A 24,297-nucleotide genomic window follows, 5' to 3' on the forward strand; every position below is an offset into this window, starting at 1 on the left:
TGCTCCATGCTAGCTTCCGAGCCAATCGGCAAGGAGCCTGCTGTTCCGCTGGCTGGATGCTGATTGGCCATGAAGCCAGCATCCCAGCCAATGAGGAAGCTGGGAGGCAGGTCATTACTCGCCACCCGGCTTCCTGATTGCCCAGGGAGCCGGCTCCATGTTGCCCTACTGCACTGACGGTCAGAGGAAATTTTCTTCTGACCGGAAGTATCGGCACTGATGGTAGTATCGGTGCATCCCCAATTTAAACTTTGATAAATAAAATGTAAAAAAAAATAGGCTCTGAAGTATTTCTAAATACTTTTTAGTCCACCTTTTGTAAAAAAAAAAAACCCCACATACTCAATGTTGTGGTTTATTGCTTTTATTGTACCACTGCTTGCTACAAAATAACTTTATTTTTTTCCCTTTCTTTTTACATCCCACACTTAATTTGCCAGTAAAGATTTTTTAAATGGACAACTCGCCATATTCAAAGACTAGTTATGGTCAAGCAGCAGCAGAAGGCTCAAATTGGGCAGAGGGTCAACAGAAAAATGCTTATGCTAGACTGGTGCAGCAGCATCACAGTGGACGTTTTAAATTCTACTTAAACTACATAGCACAAAAACTGCAACAGGAAGAATGTGCTCATGGAGATCCTGTTTGTGACAAAGATTCGGCTTTTGTGGGTGCCATAAAAGATGGTCAAGGGAAAAATGGAATGAGTGCATGTGGTTCAAGGCCTGAGAAGGGGTCGGAACCAGGATTCACCAGCAAAAATCGTGTGGCAGCTATACAAAAGCACCAGCATTGCAGAGATAGCAATGAAGATGAAGATTTAGATTTGGGAGAAAAATGTAATACTCGTGCCTCTCACAACCGCAGCAACCTGCCGTCTTCAAAGGGCAGTCATGATTATGACTGTAAAAAACCTCGGCATGACAAAGAAATGTTCAAGTCTCACCATGATGCTAAAAGCATTTCAAGAGAGCGACTTTCTGAAGGTATGGTTTCAGTGAAGGGCTGTTGGCAAAAATTATAATGTGTTTGTGTATATATACAGTATATATTATATTTTTTGCATTGCTATGAGGGGATCAATATTTTCTGCCTTGCTATGAGGTGATCAATATTTTTCCTTTTGCCACATCGTTCGACAGAAAACTGATGCAGAGCTTTTATATAAAGTTCACGCAGGCTTAGCTGGCACTTTTTTTTTAATTTTGCAAAGACATAGTATGACGATTTAAAATTTGCTTTAGCTCCTTTATTGTACTCTTGTGCAGAATACAATTCTTTTTTTTTTTTTTTCTGAAGCCTAAATGGAGGGACTCCATTAGGGGAAATGTATCAAAAGGGGAGCAGACAAATTCTGGAGCAGTTGCCCATAGTATCCACTTCTCTCCTCAGTTCAGTTAGGCTCTGGCAATGAAAGAGAGAAGCTGATTAGTTGCACAGCTTCTCCAGACTATGTTCCAGTTTTGATAAATTTCCCTCATGTTTTCAGTCCTAAGAACTCAAGCAGAGCGATTTTACAAGTAGAGCCTTTTGGAAATTTTCAGTGGGTTTGGTTGTCAGTTTTAAGTGTTTTATTCACTCAGTTGCATAGATTCAGGTACATTGAGCTAGAAATAATCAATATCTAGGGGCCAGGTACTCAATGTACATATATATATATATCTCTATCTTTAGCAAGCTATGATTGCTTAAACACACAAGAAGCCGGGCTCCTGGTAATTCTCACTGTTATAGCATAGCTAAATGTATGACTAAAACTGATTTATGAATAAAGCAAGACATTAGGAGTCTGGGTCTAGAAACAGAAGGATAATAATCTTTTACTTCTGTATATGTCCAATGCAATGGAGTAGAGAAACTGCTCTTGGTGGCACGAAGAAAAGTGCGAGTTCACATTGTAACTGAAAAACCCTATATAGGTTTTTCCACCCCATAGACTTTAGATGCGTGGCATTGGGGAAGGGTGTGTGTGTGTGTGTGGCCGTGTGCTCTATAGTGATTTTGTATTTTATTCCTCTTCCCCAATCACTATTTTGCTGCACTTAAGTTTCCAGGGTTGGTACAGGCTGTATAAATGTTGGTTTCTCAGTACCCTGGTTTACTGTAAGGGTGCTTAGGTCAAGAGCATAAGAAAGGGTAGACCTAGTGACGTCCTAGTAATAGCAGTGAAATCTATTTCTGTATTTCTCTGACAGCATGCAGTGTAATCCTTTTGGATACAGGTTAGTATAAGAATGGAAAATCTATTTTCTGTAATGCCGAAAGTTTTAAACTCCAATGAGGTTGGCCTTTTAACAATGAGGCTACCATTAGCTTAATCAGGCGTCGGTCTCATGCTTTGGTTATTTTTGCCACATGTTGAATCCTTTCTTGATAGTAGGATCATGCATGTAGTGTGGCCATCAATCAAGTGTGCCTGAATATTTTTGTTTTTTCTTTTATAAATTTCAGTTTGGCAGTCTTTTTGTTTTTTGTTTATAGAGGGCTTAACAAATAATATGCACTTCAGAAGCTAGCTTGCATCAGTTATTTTTAAGCCCCTGTGGAACTTTTTTGGTACTCAATAGTGGCCTAGGCTCTAAAAAGTTAAAGGAGAACTATGAAGTAAGTGATTTTCACTCAACCTCATAGTTCGAGTCGATGTGCGACAATGAAACTGTCACAAGTCGGCTCTATAGATAGGGAAGTGAGTGAACGCATACAGTCGCTTGCTCACTTTCCGATCAACTCCCTGCGGAGAGCGCCAACCGTTCCCACCGTTTAGGGATCCTCCCTGCTCCGATCCTCCAGCACTGACTGGAGGAACGGATGGGGGAGGCGGCGGGCACTGCTGGCTCTGCCTCTAGGTAGGCAGAGCCAGCTGTCACGCAGTTGGGCGGATCCGCACAGTATTGTCTGAATCCGTTCCGGCTGCTGCGCTCTTAGTATGCCTGCGATATATTGAGCTTTGGGTCACAGGAGGATGCTAGTAGATGTCCTTCTTTGACCCTTAAGGAGAACTATGGGATAAAAAGGTTACCCCATATTTCTCTTAAGTATGTTAGAAACTGAACAGCAATGTATTTCACAGCAATATACTGTATAATGTAAGGTCATTTTCATAACCACTTAGGTGCTAAAGTTGTTTTTCAAAATTAGTAGCTGCTTTTAAAGTAAATGATTTAAAACTTTTATTTTTTTAGATTAGTTTTAGATGAGTGTGAAAGGATTAGAACCCATGTCAGGCCCTTACTGTCTATGTGCCCACTGAGACAAATTGAGGGAAAATCTAAAATGTGTTTAGAGCTGCAGCTAACGATTATTTTCAAAATCGATTAGTTAACAGATTATTGAGTTCGATTAATCGGATAAAAAATTAAAATAAAATACATTTTAAAAAATGCTCCAGTGATGGGACGACTAGTTTGTATTGGGAGCAGTCCATCACAGGAGCAAGCTTGGAGCGGTAAAAGTAAATAAGAAGAAAAAAAAGTGTGGCGTGCAATATAGTGAAATGAAAAGTGTAAAATTATATAGCAATAAATGCAGAATTGCACCGGCTATAGAGGACTACAAATCCCAGCAATAGTACATTATACAGCACAATACAGAATCCCACCAGCTACAGAGGAGCACAACAAATCACAGCAATAATATATTATACAGCGAAATGCAGAATGCCACCAGTTATATAGGAATACAACAAATGCCAGCAATACATTATAGCTGGCGGTATTCTGCATTGCGCTGTATAATGTACTATTGATGGGATTTGTAGTCCTCTATACAGCGCAATGCAGAATACCACCAGCTGTAGAGGGATACAACAAATCGCAGCAATAGTACATAATACATACAGTGTATAATGTACTATTGCTGGGATTTGTAGTCCTCTGTATAATATACAGCACAATGTACCATCAGCTATAGAGGAATACAAATCCCAGCAATACATTATAGAGAACCATGTGGGTGGGAGTGCAGGCTTACCTGAGCAGTCTTCCAGCAACTTGCTTCTGAGATAGGGCCTGTCTGTCGGCAATTGTCAACCCGCTAGGGCTGCAACAACTAATCGACATAATCGATTATTGAAAAAGTTGTCAACTTTTTCATTCATCGATTTAATCAGCTTCCGATTGGTTGGCCCTGTTCATGGCTCAACACACGCTGCGCGCTACACCTCCTCCCCACCTCACGCTCGCCACTGCCAGACCCGCCCGGTCGCATCCACGCTCCACAAGCCGGAACTCCTCCCCGCTCGCCCGCCCACATCCACGATCGGTACAGGGACGCGGGGAGAAGAAGTAAGGAGGATGGGTGGGTGGATGCCAGCCGCTGATAGACAGACCCGATCTCAGAAGCAAGTTACTGGAAGACTGCTCATGTGAGCCTGCACTTTCCCACACATGGTGCTCTACAATGTATTGCTGGGATAGTGGGATTTGTATTCCTCTATAGCAGATGGTACATTCTGCTGTACTGTATATTATACAGAGCAATGTACCATCAGCTATAGAGGAATACAAATCCCAGCAATACATTATACACTGTATGTATAATGTATTGCTGGGATTTGTTGTATTTCTCTATAGCTGCTGGTATTCTGCATTGTGCTGTATAGAGGACTACAAATCAAGGAATAGTACATTATACAGCGCAATGCCACCAGCTATAGAAGAGTACAACAAAAGCCCAGCAATAGTACATTATACAGTGGTGCAATGCCGAATACCACTAGCTATAGAGGATTACAAAACCCAGCAATAGTACATTATACAGTGCAATACCACCAGCTATAGAGGAGTACAACAAAACCCAGCAATTGTACATTATACAGTGGTGCAATGCCGAATACCACTAGCTATAGAGGATTACAAAACCCAGCAATAGTACATTATACAGTGCAATACCACCAGCTATAGAGGAGTACAACAAAACCCAGCAATTGTACATTATACAGCTCAATGCAGAATACTTCCAGATATAATGTACTATTGCTGGGATTTGTTGTATTCCTTTATAGCTGGTGGTATTCAGCATTGTGCTGTATACTGTACTATTGCTGAGTTTTGTAGTCCTCTATAGTCGATGCCATTCTTCATCATTGCTGTATAATTTTACACTTTTCATTTCACTATATTGCACACCACACTTTCTTTTTTACTTCCACTGCTCCAAGCTTGCTCCTGTGATGGAGTGCAATCTCAATACAAACTAGTAGTCCCATCACTGGAGCCATTTTTAAAAATGTATTTTTATTTTTTATCCGATTAATCGAACTTAATAATCGGCAAACTAATCGATTTTAAAAATAATCGTTAGCTGCAGCTCTACATCCCGCCACACCTGCTCCTCCTTCTCCCCGCGTCCCTGTGCCGATTGTGGATGTGGAAGGGTGGGGAGGAGGTGCGGCGTGTGTGGAGCCGTGAACAGGGCCAACTAACCAGAAGCCGATTAATCGATGATTGAAAAAGTTGACAACTTTTTCAATCGCTTATAATCGATTAGTTGTTGCAGCCCTAAATGTGTTGCCCCCATAACAGGCAGAGAGAAAATTATCCAGAGTTCTGGTGACAACTATCATAGAGTTTTCCCTTTGAGATTTTTTTCACATTCTCTTAGTTTATGGGGCAGGAAGTAAAGGCAAATGTATCGGGTGGAGAGCCAAATGACAATCTTTCGCAGGTGATCCAGCAGACCTTGATCAGAGCTACTTGGGATGGAACTAACTCAGAGCCAGGACAATGACTGGTCAGAGTTGGTTCCAGTCCGGCTGAAATAAAAATGTCTGTTCTTTGAGAGAGATACCTCTGTCATTTTTACAGTGAATAACTGGGTCTGGGATAGATTAGGATTTTCTCAAAAACAATGTTCAAAGTAATGCCAGGCAATAACATTCATAGTGCTGCATGATGACAAGACTGATAGATGCAACATTTTCTCTCCTGCACACACCTTTCCCCAAGCCAAACATACCAGTCAGTATCCTGTTCTTGTGGTAACTGAAATAGCTAATGGTCCCTTCTGTTTCTTAGAACATGAATGTAACTGTATATATAGGGGTGAATTGCTGACCATTTTCTTTCATAGCTTTTTTTTCTCCCAGTGTCTCTGTTCTGCGGGTCGGTGTACTGTTTGTGGATTGGAAGCATTAGCTATATGGAATAATTGACAGTGTTTTGTCTTATTTACTACTATTCATGTTTTTTGTGGCTGTATTGTTTTCTATACATGCTACATGTGGCTGTTATTTTGTTACATGATGCTGATGATGCAGTTTGGTCTTGGTCTTTTTTTTTTTTTTTCTTAGTTTTCCTGCAATGGCCTGCTTGTTTTAGTTGTAGTCCACTTCATATGTCATGGCATAGTCTGGTCTGAACATGTGTAGCGTTAAGGAATAAATGTTTACATCTGTTGATTTTTTTTTATGAGGATGCCAGTGCGATCTAGCTCTAACGTGGCCTCTAACATCTGTGTGTTCGTGCTGAGTAACCTAGATACTCATCAGGAGCTATTCGGAACTTGGCTTATCATATGACTTTACAAAATCTTTTTCTAAAGTGAGCCATGAGAGATCACACACGTGTTGCTTTGTTCATATCTAGCAAATATTGCCATTTCACAAGAAATGTTTCTTTTAATCGGATTCTTTTTTTGTAAAGGTTAAAGTGTTTTAATCCTTCTTTTTTTTTTTTTTTTTTTTTTTTATAATGTACACCTACAGTGCATTCAGAAAGCATTCAGACACCCTTCACTTTTCTCAATTTTGTTATGTTGTAGCCTGATACTACAATTGTGTAAATTTTTATTTTTTTTATTATTATTCTACACTCAGTACCCCATAATGAGAAAGTGAAAACAGAATTTTTAAAATGTTTGTGAAATTATTAAAAAGGGAAAAACTGAATTATCACATTGGCTTAAGTATTCAGACCCTCTGCAACAGCATTTGAAGTTTAGCTTGGGTGCCTCTCATTTCTCTTGATCATTGCTGAGATGTTTCTACACCTTGATTGGAGTCCACACTTGGTAAATGGCATTGCTTGAACATGATTTGGAAAGGCACACACCTCCATAGAAGGCCTCACAGCTGGTCATGCATACTGTATCAGAGTAAAAGCCATGAGGTCAAAGAACTGCCTGCAGAGCTGTGAGGCAGGATTATTGCAAGACACAGATCTGGGGAAGGCTTCAAAATTTCTGCTGCACTGAAGGTTCCCAAGAGCACAGTTGCCTCCATTATTCTCAAATGGAAGTAGTTTGGCACAACCAGGACTCTTCCAAGAGCTAGTCGCCTGGCCAAACTGAGCCTTATATCTACACCTATAGATTATCTGCAGATTTTCTATGGTCAGATGGGGAAAAGTGCAATAGATTCCTCCTTCTACGCTAAACTGTGTGGCTAGAGGAATCTCCCACTGGGCCAAGCTTCAGTATCTTGCTAGTCAGACCTGCTGGCTCTCAAAATACCTGAACAATGCCTGCATCCAATCAGATTGTTCAGGTATTTTGACAGCCAGCGGGGCCGACCAGCAAGATACTGAAGCTTGGCCCAGTGGGAGATTCCTCTAGCCACACAGTTTAGCGTAGATGGAGGAATCTGTTTGTACTTTTCCATCGGACCATAGAAAATCTATAGATAATCTATAGGTGTATGGCCAGCTTTAAAAAGAGAGGTGACCAAGAACCCAATGGTCACTCTGACTGAGCTCCAGAGATCCTGTGTGGAGATGGGATAAAAAGTTCCAGAAGGACAACCATCACTGCAGCCCTACACCATCTGGCCATTATGGCAGAGTGGCTAGACAGAAGCCTCTCCTCATTGCAAAACACATAAAAAGCCCCCTTGGAGCTTGCAAAAGAAGCACCTGAAAGACTCTCAGACTGTAAGGAAGAAGGTTCTCTAGTCTGATGAAACCAAGTTTGAACGGTTGGGCCTCAATTCTAAACGTCTGGAGGAAACAAGGCACCGCTCATTACCTGCCTGATACCATTGCAACAGTGAAGCATGGAGGTGACAGCATCATGCTGTGGGGGTGTTTTTCAGCAGCAGGGACTGGGAGACTGGTCATGGTTGAGGGAAAGCTGAATGCAGCAAAGTACAGAGATATCCTCCATAAGAACCAGTTTCACAGCACTCAGGACCTCAGGTGGGCCGAAGATTCACCTTCCAACATGACGACAAGCCTACGTACACAGCCAAGACAACACAGGAGTGGCTTAGGGACAACTCTGTGAATGTCCTAGAGTGGCCCAGCCAGAGCCCTAACTTGAACCCTATTTAACATCTCTAGATAGACCTGAAAATGGCTGTCAACTGATGGTCCCCATCCAACCTGACCTAAGCTTGAGAGAATTTGCAAGGAACAATGGCTGAAAATCCCTCAATCCAGGTGTGCAATGCTTGTTGTGTCATACTCAGACTCGATTAAAATTAAAGGAGAACTATGGGGTGAGTGCTTTTCACCTCATAGTTCTAGCCGACCTGTGACAATGAAACGGTCACCGGTCGGCTCAGCAGATCGGGAGGTGAGCAAACACATACCGGTGTTCGCTCACTTCTTGATCCTGTCACGGCTCTCTGCCGTGACAGGGGAGGGGCTGGATTCCCCGCTCCGTTCCGCCAGCGCTGACTGGCGGAACGGAGGGGGCGGGTACAGCTGGCTCTGCCTCTAGATAGGCAGAGCCAGCTGTCAGTCACGCAGCTGGGCGGATCCAGACATAATTGTCAGGATCTGCTTCAGCTGCGGCGTCTTAGTATACAGCGAGCTGTAGCTCGCGGTATACTGAGCCTAGGGTGACGGGAGGATGCGAGTTTGTATCCTCCCGTTACCCTAAGGAGAACTATGGGGAAAAGCCTTTAACCCCATAGTTCTCCTTTTTAAGGTCCTGAATACTTTCTGAATGCATGTATTACAGGAGAAATCTGGACAAGGTCAATTTCACCTCCTTCTGAAAATGTCACATTTCTGGCAGTGTCTGGGTTCAATACTTGAGACATATAACTAGAATAAATGTAGTGCAAGTAGCATGAAAGTCAGAGTTCTGCCTCCTTCAAACTTGTTTCTGATGTTGCATCAGCATGACAGCCAGGCATATAAAATTTTCAGAAGGCGATCTCCTCATTGTCAGTCGTCTTCAAGGAAGTGGGATGAGCCTTTGCAGGTAGGTATCTCTCTATTGGATATAGAAGAACCAGGCAATTGATTAACCCTTGCATTGGGCTTTTTAATTGCCTGGAGGTGGTTTTTTGTTTTGTTATAAAGCTGGCTGGGCTTTGTGATGGTCAGTGCACAGCCAGCTTAAAAAAAAAAATTCCAGGCAGTAATGGTTAAGTTGTAAGCCTAACCAATTGGAAGCCTTGCTTAATTTTAAGGATAAAATCTGATTGTTCGACATGATCACTTTTTTTTTTTTTTGCCTATTTTCATAATTCTGGAAGATGAAACCAGTTTATCAATACAGGCTGTCCAAATTTCTGAATATAGGAAGATCAGGGAAAAGGAATGCTAGAGAATGCATTACTGTATGGTAAAGAAGCTTTCTAGGTAGTAGTATTATAGGTAGCATTATAACATATTGATTGCTTCTTTTGGACAGGAGATACAATTTATGTAAAGTTGCCATTTTCTCGTGTGTTCTGGAATTTAAATTATTTATTAATCTCCTCTTATGTCCTATTTGGCACGTAGCTGCCCTAGATGTGGAGAATTCCATCAAATTTATAGCATAACCTTTTCTCAAATGTCTTGAACGAATGAGCTTTGGTGATATAGTTATTGAATTAATAGATACTTCTGTCCAGAGGACATTGGAACCGCGATCAGTGGATCACAGGTCTGATCGCCATCTAATCTTTAGCTAGAGATAAATCTTCTTTTCAGGATTCTCAGTTTTAACCGGACTAGATCTACTGTTGCAAGAGTCAATGTGACCTTTGCCTTACTGCCACAATAGGCTGATATGTTTCATAATACAGTAAACTCCCCATTATCAAGGTTTCAAGCAACCAGAAAAATAAGGACCTATGTCCTCAATTTTTTAAAAACATTTTTGCCAGTTGCTTGAAAGGCATGTGCACGCACAAAAAAATTTGTTGGCAACTACATTTATTTAGTTGCTAACAATTCTCTGTTTACATCTTGCAGCGGCCTATGGCAAGATTCCTCCGCTGGCAGGTGAATGTAAAACAACGGGCAGTGGGCATGCAATAGCCAGCCTGCTATGGCAATTTGAAAAGCCAAAAGTGGAATTTAACTCAAGCAACCAGAAACTACAGTTATCCAGCATCTACCAATCCCCATGGGTGCTTGATAACTGGGAGTTTACTGTATATAATTGTGCATAAGATATGCATGCATAAACTTCCAATTCATGCTCCAACTACATTCATGAATTTTAGGGCTTTAGTACTAGGATGTCTTTCAAACTTTTTACAATTATACGACCTACCTTTTACAAATGTAACAGCAGCCATACCCATTTAGCAGCTACATAGATAAAAACTTGACATATGATCAACAGGAACCATTGACTTTTCCATCTGTGTCAGAAAACCACTATGTAGTGAGAGAAGGATGCCATAGATGTTCAACTGCTGTAGGATGTGTAGATAAGAGCTTACTGTCCTTGGTTATCTATGATGGCTGCTGGGCCCCTAACACAAATGGCTCCATTATGTAGGGCCGCAACCAATTAATCGATAATGAGAATAGTTAACGATTTTCATTATAAAAGGTGGGGAAAAAAGTTCCTTTTTGTTTCTGGCCTGACCAATTCTGCTGTGGGAGGTGCGTTGCAGTGCTATTCATTTCAATGGCAATCCAAATGCACTTCCTACCCATAGTCTGCCTGCACTGAAACACACGGTACCTCAATGCCGTGTGTTCCGTGTGGTGCGATTTTAAAAAAATTGCGCATGTTGTTTTTGTATTCTGATGTAACCTGTGTAACACTCCATTTGCATATTTTATTTTTAATGATCGTATTTATTTTTAAAATCTGATTAATCGAAAAATCGGCAAGCTAATCGATTATGAAAATCATTAGTTGCAGCCCTACCATGATGTGATTTATTCTGTGGCGAGGTAGACTCCATTAACCTCGGTGGTATTGGTGGTATTCCCAAGTGTGGCTCGGGTTAATTTTCATTACCATAAGCGGTAACCCCGAGCCACACAGGATTACAGCGTAGCGTCTCTTACCTTGTCCACAATACCCCGCTGTGTCCTCAGCCCGATGCCGGCATCCATCTTCTGGATTCAGTCCCTAGCGAGCGTCCGCGTCGCAGGGGGCGGAACCGGCGGGAATTTTAAAAGTAAAAAAAAAAAAAAAAAAAAAAAAGATAGAACAAATAAGGAAAATAAAAATAAGATAATCAGACCGCCAGGGAGGTTAATAGGATTTTCCATTTTTTTATTTTAAAGTCTACTGTAAAATGCAGAACAATTTGGGTGCCGGATAATGCTACAGAAATGATATTGAACAAATGCTGTAGAAATCCTGTTACCTATTTATCAATGTTTTTTTATTTAAAAAGTTGTTTTTTTTTCGTGCCTGTGATGTGGTAAAAAATGGTTTTGAGGTTAGAAGTAAAGATGGCTGCATACAAAATACACACATTGTTACATGCAAAAAAAAAGGCCTGAATCCTGTTTTAAAGATAACCACTGTGCTGAAATGCGGACCTTTTTGAATTGCTTGAGTGTATTCCTCTTTGAATTGGCTTCCCTGTGGTGTCCCTGTAACAGAGTCCCAGGCTTTAAATGGAGCCCCAACCTCTCTAAGTCCACATTAAAATATTGTTATGCAGTTGGGCATATTCTGTTTTTCACCAAGTGTCATTAACAAAATCATGGACAAACTTCATTTAAAGTGACACTAACTCAAGAGTTGATTCTTAAAAATGCATTCAGGTACCTTAACTCAGAGTTTGAAAACTTCGCTTTGAAATTAGGACCCAGCTGCAAAAGTGAGGAGCCAGGTTTTCCTTGTTTAAAAGTAATTTTCAATTACAGTTTTATTGATGCATGCGGCGATACCTGACATGTAGTGCAATCGTTGGTTTCCATGGGGATAGGGTTCCATTAGACCCCTAGTGTCACCTTTCCACTTCAATAGTTTTAGCTGGCAGTGGCTGGGAGCAATAGCCAGCCTGCAATTGGCTATTTGAAATTGCAATGGCCAATTGCAGGCTGACTATTGCACCCACCCACTGTTTTCTGTCAATCAGCAGAAGAGGGGCCGGAAGGGGAAGGCACAGACACAGCAACAGTCTCTCCTCTCCGCTGGGTGATGGCACCAGCGGTCTGTGTCCCCTCCCATCCTCGCTGCCTCTGCTGATACAAGGGAGAGGAGATGGGGGCTAATGTGGAGGCGGCTGACAAAAGCGCCATGACAAAATTTCTCGTCAACATGGCACCTGGGATTTGTCAAGCCCTGCCTTAACTAGTAACCAAAAAGTAGCTTATTTGTCTTTCACTCTATGGTCCCTGAGTGTTGTAAAGTAGCCACCGGTCCAAGCTTGCTCTTGTGAGGGGCTTCAATCTTTGTTTAGTTTACCAATATGTATCGAGATTGTAGTCCATGACGGGAGTGAGCTTGGAGCGGTGGCTACTTTACAACACTCTCACAGGGACCATGTGGAACAAAAGTAGCCACCCTACAGTTGGCGCACTAATTCAGAGATGTTTGAGGATCTACAGCTAAATGATACACAAATAAGATACATTTATGTTAATTTAGTACTTGAATGCATTTTTAAGGTTAACGCCTGAGTTTAGTGTCACTTTACCTGTTTCCACGATAAGTAATGCTTCTGGAAAATGTATGAATTCTTACTTTAACCATTAAATGTAAATCTTTTTTCTTCTTCTTTTTTTTTTTTTTTTTTGGGGGGATGTAAATTTTTTTTTTTTTTTTTTTTTTTTTTTTTTTTTGGGGGGAATTAACTTTTTAGGTTGGATTTTTAATGGCTTAAGCCACAATTATAATAGAGTACGCATGTACCTGCAAAATACCCAATTATTGCGGTATTACCAATTGCTGGATTTTTTAATGGCTTAAGTCACAATTATATTAGAGAAGAATACACAAGTACCTGCAAAATACCCAATAGACTTGAACTAAACTTTTCATTATGGGGAATTAACTTTTTAGGTTGGATTTTTAATGGCTTAAGCCACAATTATAATAGAGTACGCATGTACCTGCAAAATACCCAATTATTGCGGTATTACCAATTGCTGGATTTTTTAATGGCTTAAGTCACAATTATATTAGAGAAGAATACACAAGTACCTGCAAAATACCCAATAGACTTGAACTAAACTTTTCATTATGGAATTGTGGTCCTGTGGGAGATGAAGCTGTCTGTTTTCTTTTGTTTTGCAGCTATTGATGGTAATGGTAATTTATTAGATTGTAGGTTGGTGAGATTTTTGTTTGAATAAACATCACTAATGGATCAGGAGCTATGCCAGCTATCTTTTTGTTATTGCTCATTTGCTGCTGAAGGTGACGAAAGAACTGGGGCTTTTCTTGTCTAATGAAGGACTCTTGCAGTGTAGTATGGGAAAACTGAACTTCAGTGTCAAACTGAAATATCCAGCAGACTCGTCAACCTTAATTCTGATATGCCTCAATGCTAAAATTGCAAAGTTTAATTTAAATAAGTAAAAACCTTCTTTCTTCTCCCCTCTACTTGGTTTGTTCCATTTATTTCCATATTTATAGTTTTCATTTATCTTGCTAGTTATTTGTATTTTTAAAAATGGTATTGTAAAGGATTATGGCAATTTGATTTGCACTTCATCTTTATGCTGCTAAAGGGTTACATTCTGTACTATTTACTGAATATTCTATTTCTTGTAATCTGTAATTACAGGTGGTGATAAGCGAGGATTTTCAAGGGTCAGAAACCAGTCTGAAAGTGCCAGTTCACCCCCAAGCGTCGATAGGAAGAGGCAGCTTTCAGAGTCCCTTGGTGAAAACCTATACAACGCGCAGTTAGAAAATCCGCCTGTACAGACTGGGACAACAAGAGGTATTTAAATAGACAAGTGCTCATCATTGCACTTGGAATAGTTGAGAGATTAACACTGGTAATTGATACATGTTGTTGAGTTATGGAAATATGTTAATGGCATAGGCACTTCTTCATGGTACCGCTGCACTCAAATTAATGTTTGCATACTGAATGACAGCCATTTGTGCTCTATTTTAATTCTATAGGCTTAATAGGTGCACTCTAGTGAAAATGTTTGTTTTGCATGCTAGATAGGTGGTAACTGTTTGGGAATAAAAATATGTTAACCATCCATAGCCATTACAAGATGAGCTGAGGCATGGGTGTGAGAGCCAACTTTGATCGCATGCATTACTGTAGTGTATTTAGATGTTAATGCACTCTATGCAGCATTTCCTAAACTTCTGCTTATAGAGCATCCTTTTTCATGGCATGCAGTTATTTATGAAGTTTAAAATCTATACTTAATAGCGTCGACCGATTATCAGATCTACTGATCGAGACCAATTACAGATTTTCGAATTATCGGTCAAAGTGACTGATATTAACAATGATAAACACTGTGCAAATTTCCGCTGGTTCTTGAGGAACCAGCGGAAATTAGCAGTCGGTGCTGATCTCTGACTGGCATCCCTTACTGGCATCCCTCTATCTCTTTTTTTTAATTAATTTTTTTATTTTAGTTTGACAGCTTCCGCCATCAGAGTAAAAAACCCAGATAGCATTGGCATGAATAGCTACGCTGCTATTGGCTATTTCAATCTGCAATAGCATGCTTGCTATTGTACCCGATGCTGTCAATCAGCAGAGGTGGACCTGAAGTACACCTTCAGGTCCACCTCATCCAGCCTTCTATTGTAATGTGAAATGGCCAATAGCAGCCTAGTTATTCATTTTCCATGCTATCTGATTTTTTTTTTTCCCTTGACGGGGGCTGCTGTCAAAATAATAAAAAACAACCCAGATAGGGGAATCCGCAGATAGCAGGAGAGCTAATGCTTCCCATACTATGTGCTGTTTTTTTTGTTTCTTTGTATTCTTTCAATGGCCGCTGTCAGTATACAAAAAAAACAGGAAATTGTCCAGTTTTTAAGGAGAGTGCCTGCTGTTTACATTCAGCTGGATGTAAACAGAATGTCGGTACCTGATATTGGGTTATCGGCCTGAAAGGTGGCCAATAATTTGTGTTTGTACCGATGACTATCGGCTCTATTTTTATTTTTTTTACTTTTATCACTCCTTTTTCCTTTTATTTGTTGCATCTCAGTGGTGGTGATCATTGTAGCCACTTTTTTCTACATGCATGAACGCCAGCAATAACTGCATGGCAGTTCTCATGGCGGGTTCCCTGATGGTCAGAACACTGGACCACACCTAGGTCATGTTTGTTAACCTCTTGCCGTCCGCCCGTAGTAAAAAAACGGACGGACGGCACTGCTACATCTGCGGGTTGCCGTCTCCAGACGGCAATTTTTTTCTGTACAGAAAAGACCCGACCATTGCACACACCCGTTACCGGGTGTTTCACATATAGGCGATCAGCGGGTCCATAGCCCGCCGATCACGGATTAAATGTCAGTTAAAGTACCGCAGAGCTGAATACTGAAAAATGGCCTGGATGGGAAGGGGGTTTAACACCGCGGATGTCAACTGGTTAAAGTAGAGCCCTGCAGTCTCCAATTGAAGTCTGTATGATGCTGACAATGGAGGAGCGCAAGTGTGAGACGGGGACAGAGCTCTGTCGTTCTGTAACATTTGCAGGGTTACTCACTAATGGGTGAAGAGTTTGGAGAAGGCAGGAGAAATGAATAATCTAGGATAACATAACTGAACTGTGGAAAGTGAGCTGAATTGAAAAATGTTTCCAAATCCGCTATTGTCCTAGATTGTTCACCTCTCTTGCCTTCTCCAAACTCTTCACCCTTTTGTAAATAACCCTGTTGGTGTCTGAATATGGGATCACCAGGTATTTTGTTGAAAGTTGCAGATTAAAATAAATACTTTTGAAAATACTTATCATATTAACCAGCTGAAGAATGTACCGCTATATTCTCTTGTGCCCCCCCCATTCATCAGCCAGCAGCTTCTCTTCACTTCAGCACGAATCTGCAGAAATCCGTAGCATGGGTAGTAGAAGGGAGTAGTAAATGTCTTATTGGCAGGTGACCCTAGGGGTTGAATAAACCGCATAATGTCACTTTAAAGAGAACCTGTCATCTCCAATGTGCTTGCCCCCCCATGAGATGTCAATGAGGGTAAGAAAAAAAAAAGTGAAAATGAAAATACCAAAATTTTGTTTTTAAGTGCCCCGTGAATGGGCGCATACTAACGGAAACACCTACGTCGGGTACACCTACATATGAAAATGATGCTTGTGCTAGACATGTGTGCCAATTAAAACTGTAATTCAAAATGACAAGTCTTTGAAAATAAATCTTTAAAACAAATTTTGTTTCAAAAAACAAAACAAAGAAACCTGCCTCCTAACTTAGCTAGCGGCTAGATTCAAAGCAAATTTGTCAAGCCCTGCCATAGACCCCACACAGCCTCCTGAGATCCTCCGCTGGAGACAGGAGGCCAGCAGCACGAAGTATGTAGCTACATATTATTCTGCATTGATGTATAATGCTTTGCTGGGATTTGTAGTCCTCTATAGCCAGTTGCCATTTGGTATTGCTGTATAATGTATCACTGGGATTTGTAGTCCCTCTGCAGCTTAGAGTCGGTGACAGAACTACCAGGGTTGCTGCGTTTACAGCTGGGACCAGGCACTGGCACTTCACCACTGTCCTAAAATCATTAGACTGCATTGTTTTAGAAAAAGGTCACAAAAAAAAAAGAAAGCATCGGTAAATGGAATCGGCAAGTACTTGTACTCGGTCTGGAAAAATTGTTATGGGTGCATCCCTATATCTTGTGTGATGTTGGGCACTTGGTAGGGGATGTTGTGTCAAACTTGTAAGTGAAATTTGTAAGTTTAAACTCTCTTGATTTCCTTTACACGGTGCTAACTCTGTTGCATCTGGGAAGTCTGATGTGGAATAACAGGTTACTGCTTTTAAAGCCTGCATGATTTTCAAAGTTCCTTCCTGAACAGATGGGGATTAGAAAGGGCATGTTCTTTGATCTAGTATGCAGTGGTTGTAGAAGTTGTTTAAAAGGCGTGGTGTTTTTAAAAGGAACTTGTCATTCTAGAAATCTGGGAGCGATACTGATTTTTTAATATATATAATATAAAATATTATAGGCTATATATATAAGTGTGTGTGTGTGTTTCCATACATAAGTATGCAGTGTGGCAGTTTTGTCTTGGCTGGCTGCATGCTTGTTCAAATCCAGGAAGTCATAAGTTGTAAATCCACAGCATGACATCCCAGAAACTTGGATTTTAAAGCGGCAGCCCCCATATGTTTATGGTAACTCATTTCCCTCAGTGACCTGCTTTTTAGTGTTGATTAGTTTTTATTAACTTATGTAAAAGAAGATTTAGACAATTCACATCATAACTCAAGTAACATAAGTCACAATATTAGGAGACAATATGAGGGAGGAAAACTCTGTGGCACGGCGTTGACATCCGTCTGGTGCCCGACTCTCCGCAGTTGTTTATCTCGCGTAAAGTAAAAAAACAGTCACACAAAACATGTACGAGAGCTGAGAACATCACTCTGAACAAACACTTCCAGGAACTCACTACAGGTCTGTCCTGAGCCTGCGAGGTCTGGAGTTATCCACGTTATTATCATACATTACAGTCTTCTCGTGAACCGTCTGATCTTGTATCTATATTGGAGAAGCATTAAACAGAGGGAAAGCGGGGAGTGAGGAATAGAAGGAGAATAGTATACAGGAGGTAAGACTGGGGTTGGGGGGGTCCATCAATCTATAGTTACTGTTATGTTTCGGAGGTATATGTCTCCATCTCCTATCAGGAGATTGAGATTAGAGGAGGGACTGGAGGTCAGCCCAGGCGGAGAAATGTATCCACACACTCCCTTGCGACATGACTGACCTGCTTTTAACCTCTTGCCGTCCGCCCGTAGTAGAAAAACGGACGGACGGCACTGCTGCATGTGCGGGTTATTACACTGCCCAGTTTTTTTTCTGACTGTTAAAAATATAGGATTCCTCATTTCCACTGAATGTCTGTGGTCCATCTTGCTTGGAGAATGGCTAGTGGCTTTGCCACAGTGGTACAATAATCATCACTATTTTTAAACTGTACGTTTTTAATGAACATCCTATGAAGGTCAATGGCACATACAAGCATTTTGCTAGGGTGTCTATTGCCTATAGCCTTGTTTTCTTAATCGTACAGGACACAGGCTTCAAGTCTTGGACCCTTAGTTATGTTACCTTCAGGTGGCTGGACATTGGCAACAGGAAAGGCCTGCAGGGACAGCTAACCCCTCCCTCTCCCAGCAAGCTTCAATTTTTGGCAGCGTCCTTAAGTGAGGACTGTGCTCTGTCTGACAGAGGCTTACCTCATTCTTTACATGCACTTATTATTTTTTTATGATTCTTCTAGAAACTTTCTGGTTTATTTGCTGCTTGATAGCCACTGTGGATACCCCTTTTTAGCAGCTTTCTTAATTGGTGTACTCCTCCGCCTGGATGAAGATGTGGCAACAGCATTGCTCTGTACGCTGGATCCTGCTGGATCCTGCATGGACACTCGCCTGGTGGACCCCAGGGATTGCAAGCATTCCCAACCTATCCTCCAGAATTGGAATCAAAATTTCCGCTCACAGCCACTCCATTATCACAAAGAGTGGGATGAAGATGTTGCCTCGGATTCCGAAATATTTGATCTAGGGTTGCAACTCATGATGATTTTCATGACCAAATAGTTGGCCGATTGTTTTTTTTTTTTTGATCGGATAAAAAAAATATATCCTTTAATTTAAAATAAAATACACATGCAGTGATTATAAACCTAAAATTTTCTTCAGAATAAAACTGCATGCACAATTTTTTTGCAATCCGCGTTCCAGTGCGGGCGATCACACTAGGTGCGAGGTGCCTTTGGACTGCCATTGAAATGAATGGCACTGCAACGCACCTCATGCAACAGAATTTGTGAAGCCGAAACCAAATTACTTTTTTCCCACCCTTTAAAAAAAAAATGTTTAAATGGTATTGTAAGCACATGGCGCTTGAATAACTTAAGCCAGGGAATGACTGGAAAGATTCCGCAGATGACAGCTGAATGTAAATATAGCGGGTAGTGGGCTGGTGCAATTGCCAGCCTGATATTGGCCATTCCAAATTGCAATAGTCAATAGGAGCCTGGTTATTGCTCCTCCCAGCGTTGAGAGAGCTAGGGGATCCAACTAATAATCAATGAGAATAGTTTTCACATCGATTCTCCACTTTCTCAAGTTTTCTCATTATCAAATAATTATCGATTAGTTGGTTGCAGGCCTAATCTGATTTCTCTATTAACCTCTCCCCAAAGCCTAAGGATACTATTGGTACCCATATTGATGTAACATAGTATGTAAGGTTAAATAAAGACTAAGGTGTGTGTGTTTTCTATCTATCTGGCTCTAACCCTTCCCAATACTATGTAACTATATCCCTGTTTCTGCATTTCAAACTTTCACTACTCTCACAGTGAAAAACCCCTTACGAATTTTAAGATTGAACCCCCCTCTCTTCTAACCTTGTGTCCCTGGGTTCTCAATACAGTTTTGCCATTAAACAGTTTGTTCCTAATATTTTGGTCCCCATTGATGATTTTGAAGACTGCAATAAGTTTTGTGGTGTGCTCATAACTGGTGTTTTGAGTAGCCTGCATCCACCCGCTCAAAGGTCTCTAGCTTGGATTCCCTGAATTTGCCTAGAGCTGTTATGGCTTTTCTGGATTACTGGGTTTGAAACTGGTGGTGTATGAGAGCTGGTCTCCCCCAAAAAGCTGTTTGCGCCTTCTTAGAGGTTTGTTCAACAATACCTTTATAGAGAAGGCCATTTCTTGTCCAAACAAGACCTCGACGATCCCTGTGGAGGATTTTCCTGTTTTCAAGGATCCGGTAGACAAGAAGTTGGGAAGTCCCTCTTTAAGCCCTTATTCTCCCTAGTGTATCTGGCCATGCAACTTTTGGTTGCATATATTGCGGTCTGAACTAAACATATGATCCTGACAGATCTTTCTCTTCTATAGCACCTGCAATTCCTACATGTGACCCTTCCCCCAGTTGGGTGGCCTCTTTTTCTGTTCATATGTAAATTATTCTCTGGCTTAAAAGCTGGTCTACATGGATTCCCTGTACAAAGTGGCTTGAGTGGATTCCTTTTGAAGAGGGATGCCTCTTGTACTCCGCTGGATACTTCTCAAGGAAATCACAGGGTGTAAGAGTACTCTTCTCCAGAAGAAAAGTCTGGTGTTTTGTTACTAAAAGTTCCTTTCGCCCCTATCGGGTCCCAAGGATACAAACTGGAGGTTTAGACTCCCTACTTCATGGTTTCCAGCTTGTTTTCATTCTAGTAAATGCCAGACCTTAATGCTGTTCTTGATTTAGCTGATATCTCAGGGGGTTATTACCCCTTTTCTGGGGGGAAGAGGTGCTGCAAAGACAAGGCTACTGGGTTGGGTTCTTTTGCTTTTTTTTTTTTTTTTACCGTTTTCATAAATGTATCTTAAAGGAGAACTATGAGGTGAGTGAAAATCACTCATCCTCCTAGTTCGAGCAGACATGTGACAAGAAACTGTCACACGTCGGCTCAATAGATCGGGAAGTGAGCAAACACATACCGTCATTCGCTTACTTCTCGATCATGTCCCTGCAGAGAGCCGTGACTGTCACTCACGGCTCCCTGCAAGGATTCCACCCCTCTGCTCATATCCTCCAGCGCTGACTGGAGGAACAAATGGGGGTGGGGGCGGGTACAGCTGGCTCTGCCTCTAGATAGGCAGAGCCAGCTGTCAATCACGCAGCTGGGTGGCTTTCGACAGTAATGACGGGATCCGTCACGGCTGCGGCATTCTCAGTATACCGCGAGCTGTAGCTCGCGATATACTGAGCTTTGGGTCACGGGAGGACGCTAGTTTGTCCTCCGTTGACCCTTGGGAAAACTATGGGAAAAAACACACACCCCATAGTTATAGTTCTCGTTTTAATGACTTGTTACACATTAGAGTTCATGGAAGCAACTGTCATTTCACATGCTTTATAGGAAAATGCTAATATATTAAATTGTTGAAATAGACTAAGCATCCTTTTCAATTATTTGATTTGCTGACAATTATTTTTCCATTTTAACTTTTATGTGTTATGTAGGAAATATGGGTACAAACCGAACACCTAGCGCCACTGACAAAAAACGCAACAAAGGACGGAAGAAAAGTATCTTTGAAGTATACATGGACAAGGATGAGGTATCTGCAGGTTTGAAGCGAGGTGAACTGATTCAGGTATGAAAGCAGGATTCAGTGTTAGTACAACTGTTAATGTGTATAGTACTATTTACCCCATAATTGTATGTATAGCCAAAACTTTTTCTTCACTGCTCATTAAGGGACACAGGATATGATTGGGTTATAGTGCTGCCTACAGGAGCATTTGGACACTGGTAAAGCCGTTGGACAGCTGACCCCTCCCACCCGTTCACAACTAACTAGGCGTCATTGCAAGTGAACGTGCATTCGTGCGTGATTGCATGCATTTTTGCCGCAGTGGTCACACATCAACCCATTAATCAATGGGGAAAAGTAGCCCATGCAGCATTTTCAGCTCTGAACATTCTGCGTTTCTTCCAGTGCAATATGTTGAATCCCAAGGAAAGCAGTCCTACTGAATCTGGTCTATCCAGCTCATGATCCTCTAACAGTTTCGAGGCAGCGTCCATTGTCCCTACAAAGGGACTGGACACCGATAGCCTGGATAGTTTGTCACCTGCTTGAGGCAACACACTCCTAGGGGTCTCCCATAGATCGGTCAGGTGTGGCCCCCTACTCTGACTTTTCTAGGAAAGAGTTCTCAGCAGCTATGCTACATTTTATTCGCCACCCTGCAACTGTGATTGCTTACTTAGAACAGAGGATGTAAACATACCTCCACTTCTTCCTCCATATTTTTTCCCCCCACACATTCCTACAGCTGTAGCTGCTTTTGAGCCTTTTGCATAAGTACTATCTGATGAGTCTAATGCTTGATGGATGCATTTTTTTCCTGAGGAAACTCAATCGGCTGATTTGGCTCTCACGGCTTGCATACTATATTGGCTCTTATTTATGCTGTGCGAGCCACATTTTAAAATGGTGAACCGTATGTTGCTTCTATTAGTGCTGGTACCAGTCTGGGATCATTAAAAGGCCCCAAGACTAATCAACATTTTTCCAGCACACTCCTTACTTCAACCTGTTTTGTACAGAGACTGAAATACTCCTGATGAACTATTTACTACTCGCAAATGCTTTTCAGACCAACATCCTTTTGAGGATTTTCTTATGAATTAGGCTGCTCCTGCTGTGGATCCAGCGATATCCTGCCTTAATAAACAGATGGTACCTATTGAGGATGCTCCAGTATTTAAGCATTCTACTGATTAAACATTTGGAAGCCCTTTCTAATTGCCTGTTTTTCCTAGCAGGCCCTGCTAATCAACCTGCCATATTCAGTCTGTTAAAACTTGGGCGAATGGACTCAACTCGTGTAAAAGAATCCAGCTACAGTCCTTACTGACACTTTAGTTGTAGAGTGCTTAAGTTTTTTCCTGCAGCCCTACATTGTGTGGATGGCTCAGTTGAGAATGTCAGTCTTCTCTCCCAATTGCTTTTGATGGTCAATGTCTCTTTGCCACACACCTATAAAGACGTCACTGGTGGTAAGAGTCCTCAATTGCCAAAGCAGAAGAAGCCTAACCCTTTGCCTGGCAACTGTTCTCCCATATATGGAGATGGAACATGAACTGAGATGGAAGTGCACATGTATAGTTTCAAATGGCAACCAAAGATTAAGTTCTGGCTTACTAGGACTACAATAACATGAAAATCTCTAATAATTTTCAAGCTATGGGCATAAAAATATCTGTTCCATGTAAGTAACTCCATAGAAGTAAAGGTGCACCAAAATGAAACATTTTAAACCAATAAAAAGTCAGGCCGAAATGGAAAAACTTATTTTTCCATTTTTTTAAAAATCTTTTACAACATTTTTTATAAAAATGTTAAAATTTTTTTTTTTTATTATATCTGATACAGATGAGAACTTGCCATACAATAACAGATTGATATAGTTAAAGGGTTTCTAAACCCTCAGCTTTTTTTGCATATATCTAATGCTAGCAAGCAGTAGATATATGCAAAAAGTAAAAAACAAAACAAAAAAAAACTGCTTTTAACAGTGGTTTAAACTTTAACTGTCTTTCCCGTCCGAAAATGTGAAAATTCTCGGGCGACGGCAAAGGATCTTGGGGCGCGCGTATGCACAGTTCACATTTTTGGCCATGACGCGAGGAGGGACGCAAGGTAATTCTATGGATGCGTGCACCCGCAAACAGACACCTTGGGACAGGAAGTGCCAGCAAGCCCAGAGGAGTTGGCGCTGGATCGGATACCCGCCGCTGCGCTGGAGGGAAGGCTGGAAACATCAGGAAAGATCGGATTAAGAGACATCCTTTAGGGTACCTTATATACTCGCGTATAAGCCGACCCGAATATAAGCCAAGGTACCTAATTTTACACAGCAGTGACGCTCGGCGAGGTAAGTAAGCAGAAACCTGACCAGCGTACTAGCTTTCCACAGTGCTCGAGACGCTGACTCGAGTATAACCCGAGGGGGGCATTTTTCAGCACAAAAAATGGGCTGAAAAACTCGGCTTATACTCGAGTATATACGGTAAGTGCTTTCATTAACGTTGGAGTGAGGGGAAAAAAAAGTTGCCTTTTAATGTCACTTTAAGCACCATTTCCAGCTGCTATAGTAATTCTGCAGCATTAGGTTGCACTGCTGGATAGGGAGGGAGTTTCCACGAATGAGACTCTGTTCCCCCAGATACAGAGCTAACTGTTCAGGTGCATGGCTGTCCAGAGCACCATACCCCCATTCCAGCAACTCCAGCAAGCTTCAATAACCTTCCCATCCAAGGATACATGGTACAGACATGGCTGTCTGAGTGACAACTTTGCTTCCTTCTCCCAACACCCAGTTTTTGCCGGTATCAAGTACGGGTAGCTGATAAACCCAAATATGTTTCACCCAACTCCATGTGGACTTAATCAAGACATGGCTTGTATGAGCCTGACCTTTTTAAAGTCAGTCTTCCATCTCTCTCAGGGACCTGTTTAAATG

The 24,297-nt window shown here is 41.4% G+C and overlaps 1 protein-coding gene across 1 annotated transcript in view; it reads left to right on the top strand.

The window, feature by feature from the left end:
• Positions 1–439: 439 nt before the first annotated feature.
• DIS3L2 (DIS3 like 3'-5' exoribonuclease 2) overlaps positions 440–24,297 on the top strand; it is a 328,965-nt gene continuing 305,107 nt past the window's right edge. The window contains exons 1-3 of the mRNA XM_018563342.1: positions 440–986; positions 13,865–14,023; positions 21,286–21,419. Of these exons, the coding sequence (XP_018418844.1) occupies positions 455–986; positions 13,865–14,023; positions 21,286–21,419 (825 nt within the window). The 5' untranslated portion in view covers positions 440–454. The remainder of the gene's footprint in view (positions 987–13,864; positions 14,024–21,285; positions 21,420–24,297) is intronic.

This window comes from Nanorana parkeri, unplaced genomic scaffold (assembly GCF_000935625.1).
Source record: "Nanorana parkeri isolate BGI_ZX_2015 unplaced genomic scaffold, ASM93562v1 scaffold657, whole genome shotgun sequence".
In the NCBI taxonomy this organism is placed as follows: Eukaryota; Metazoa; Chordata; class Amphibia; order Anura; family Dicroglossidae; genus Nanorana; species Nanorana parkeri.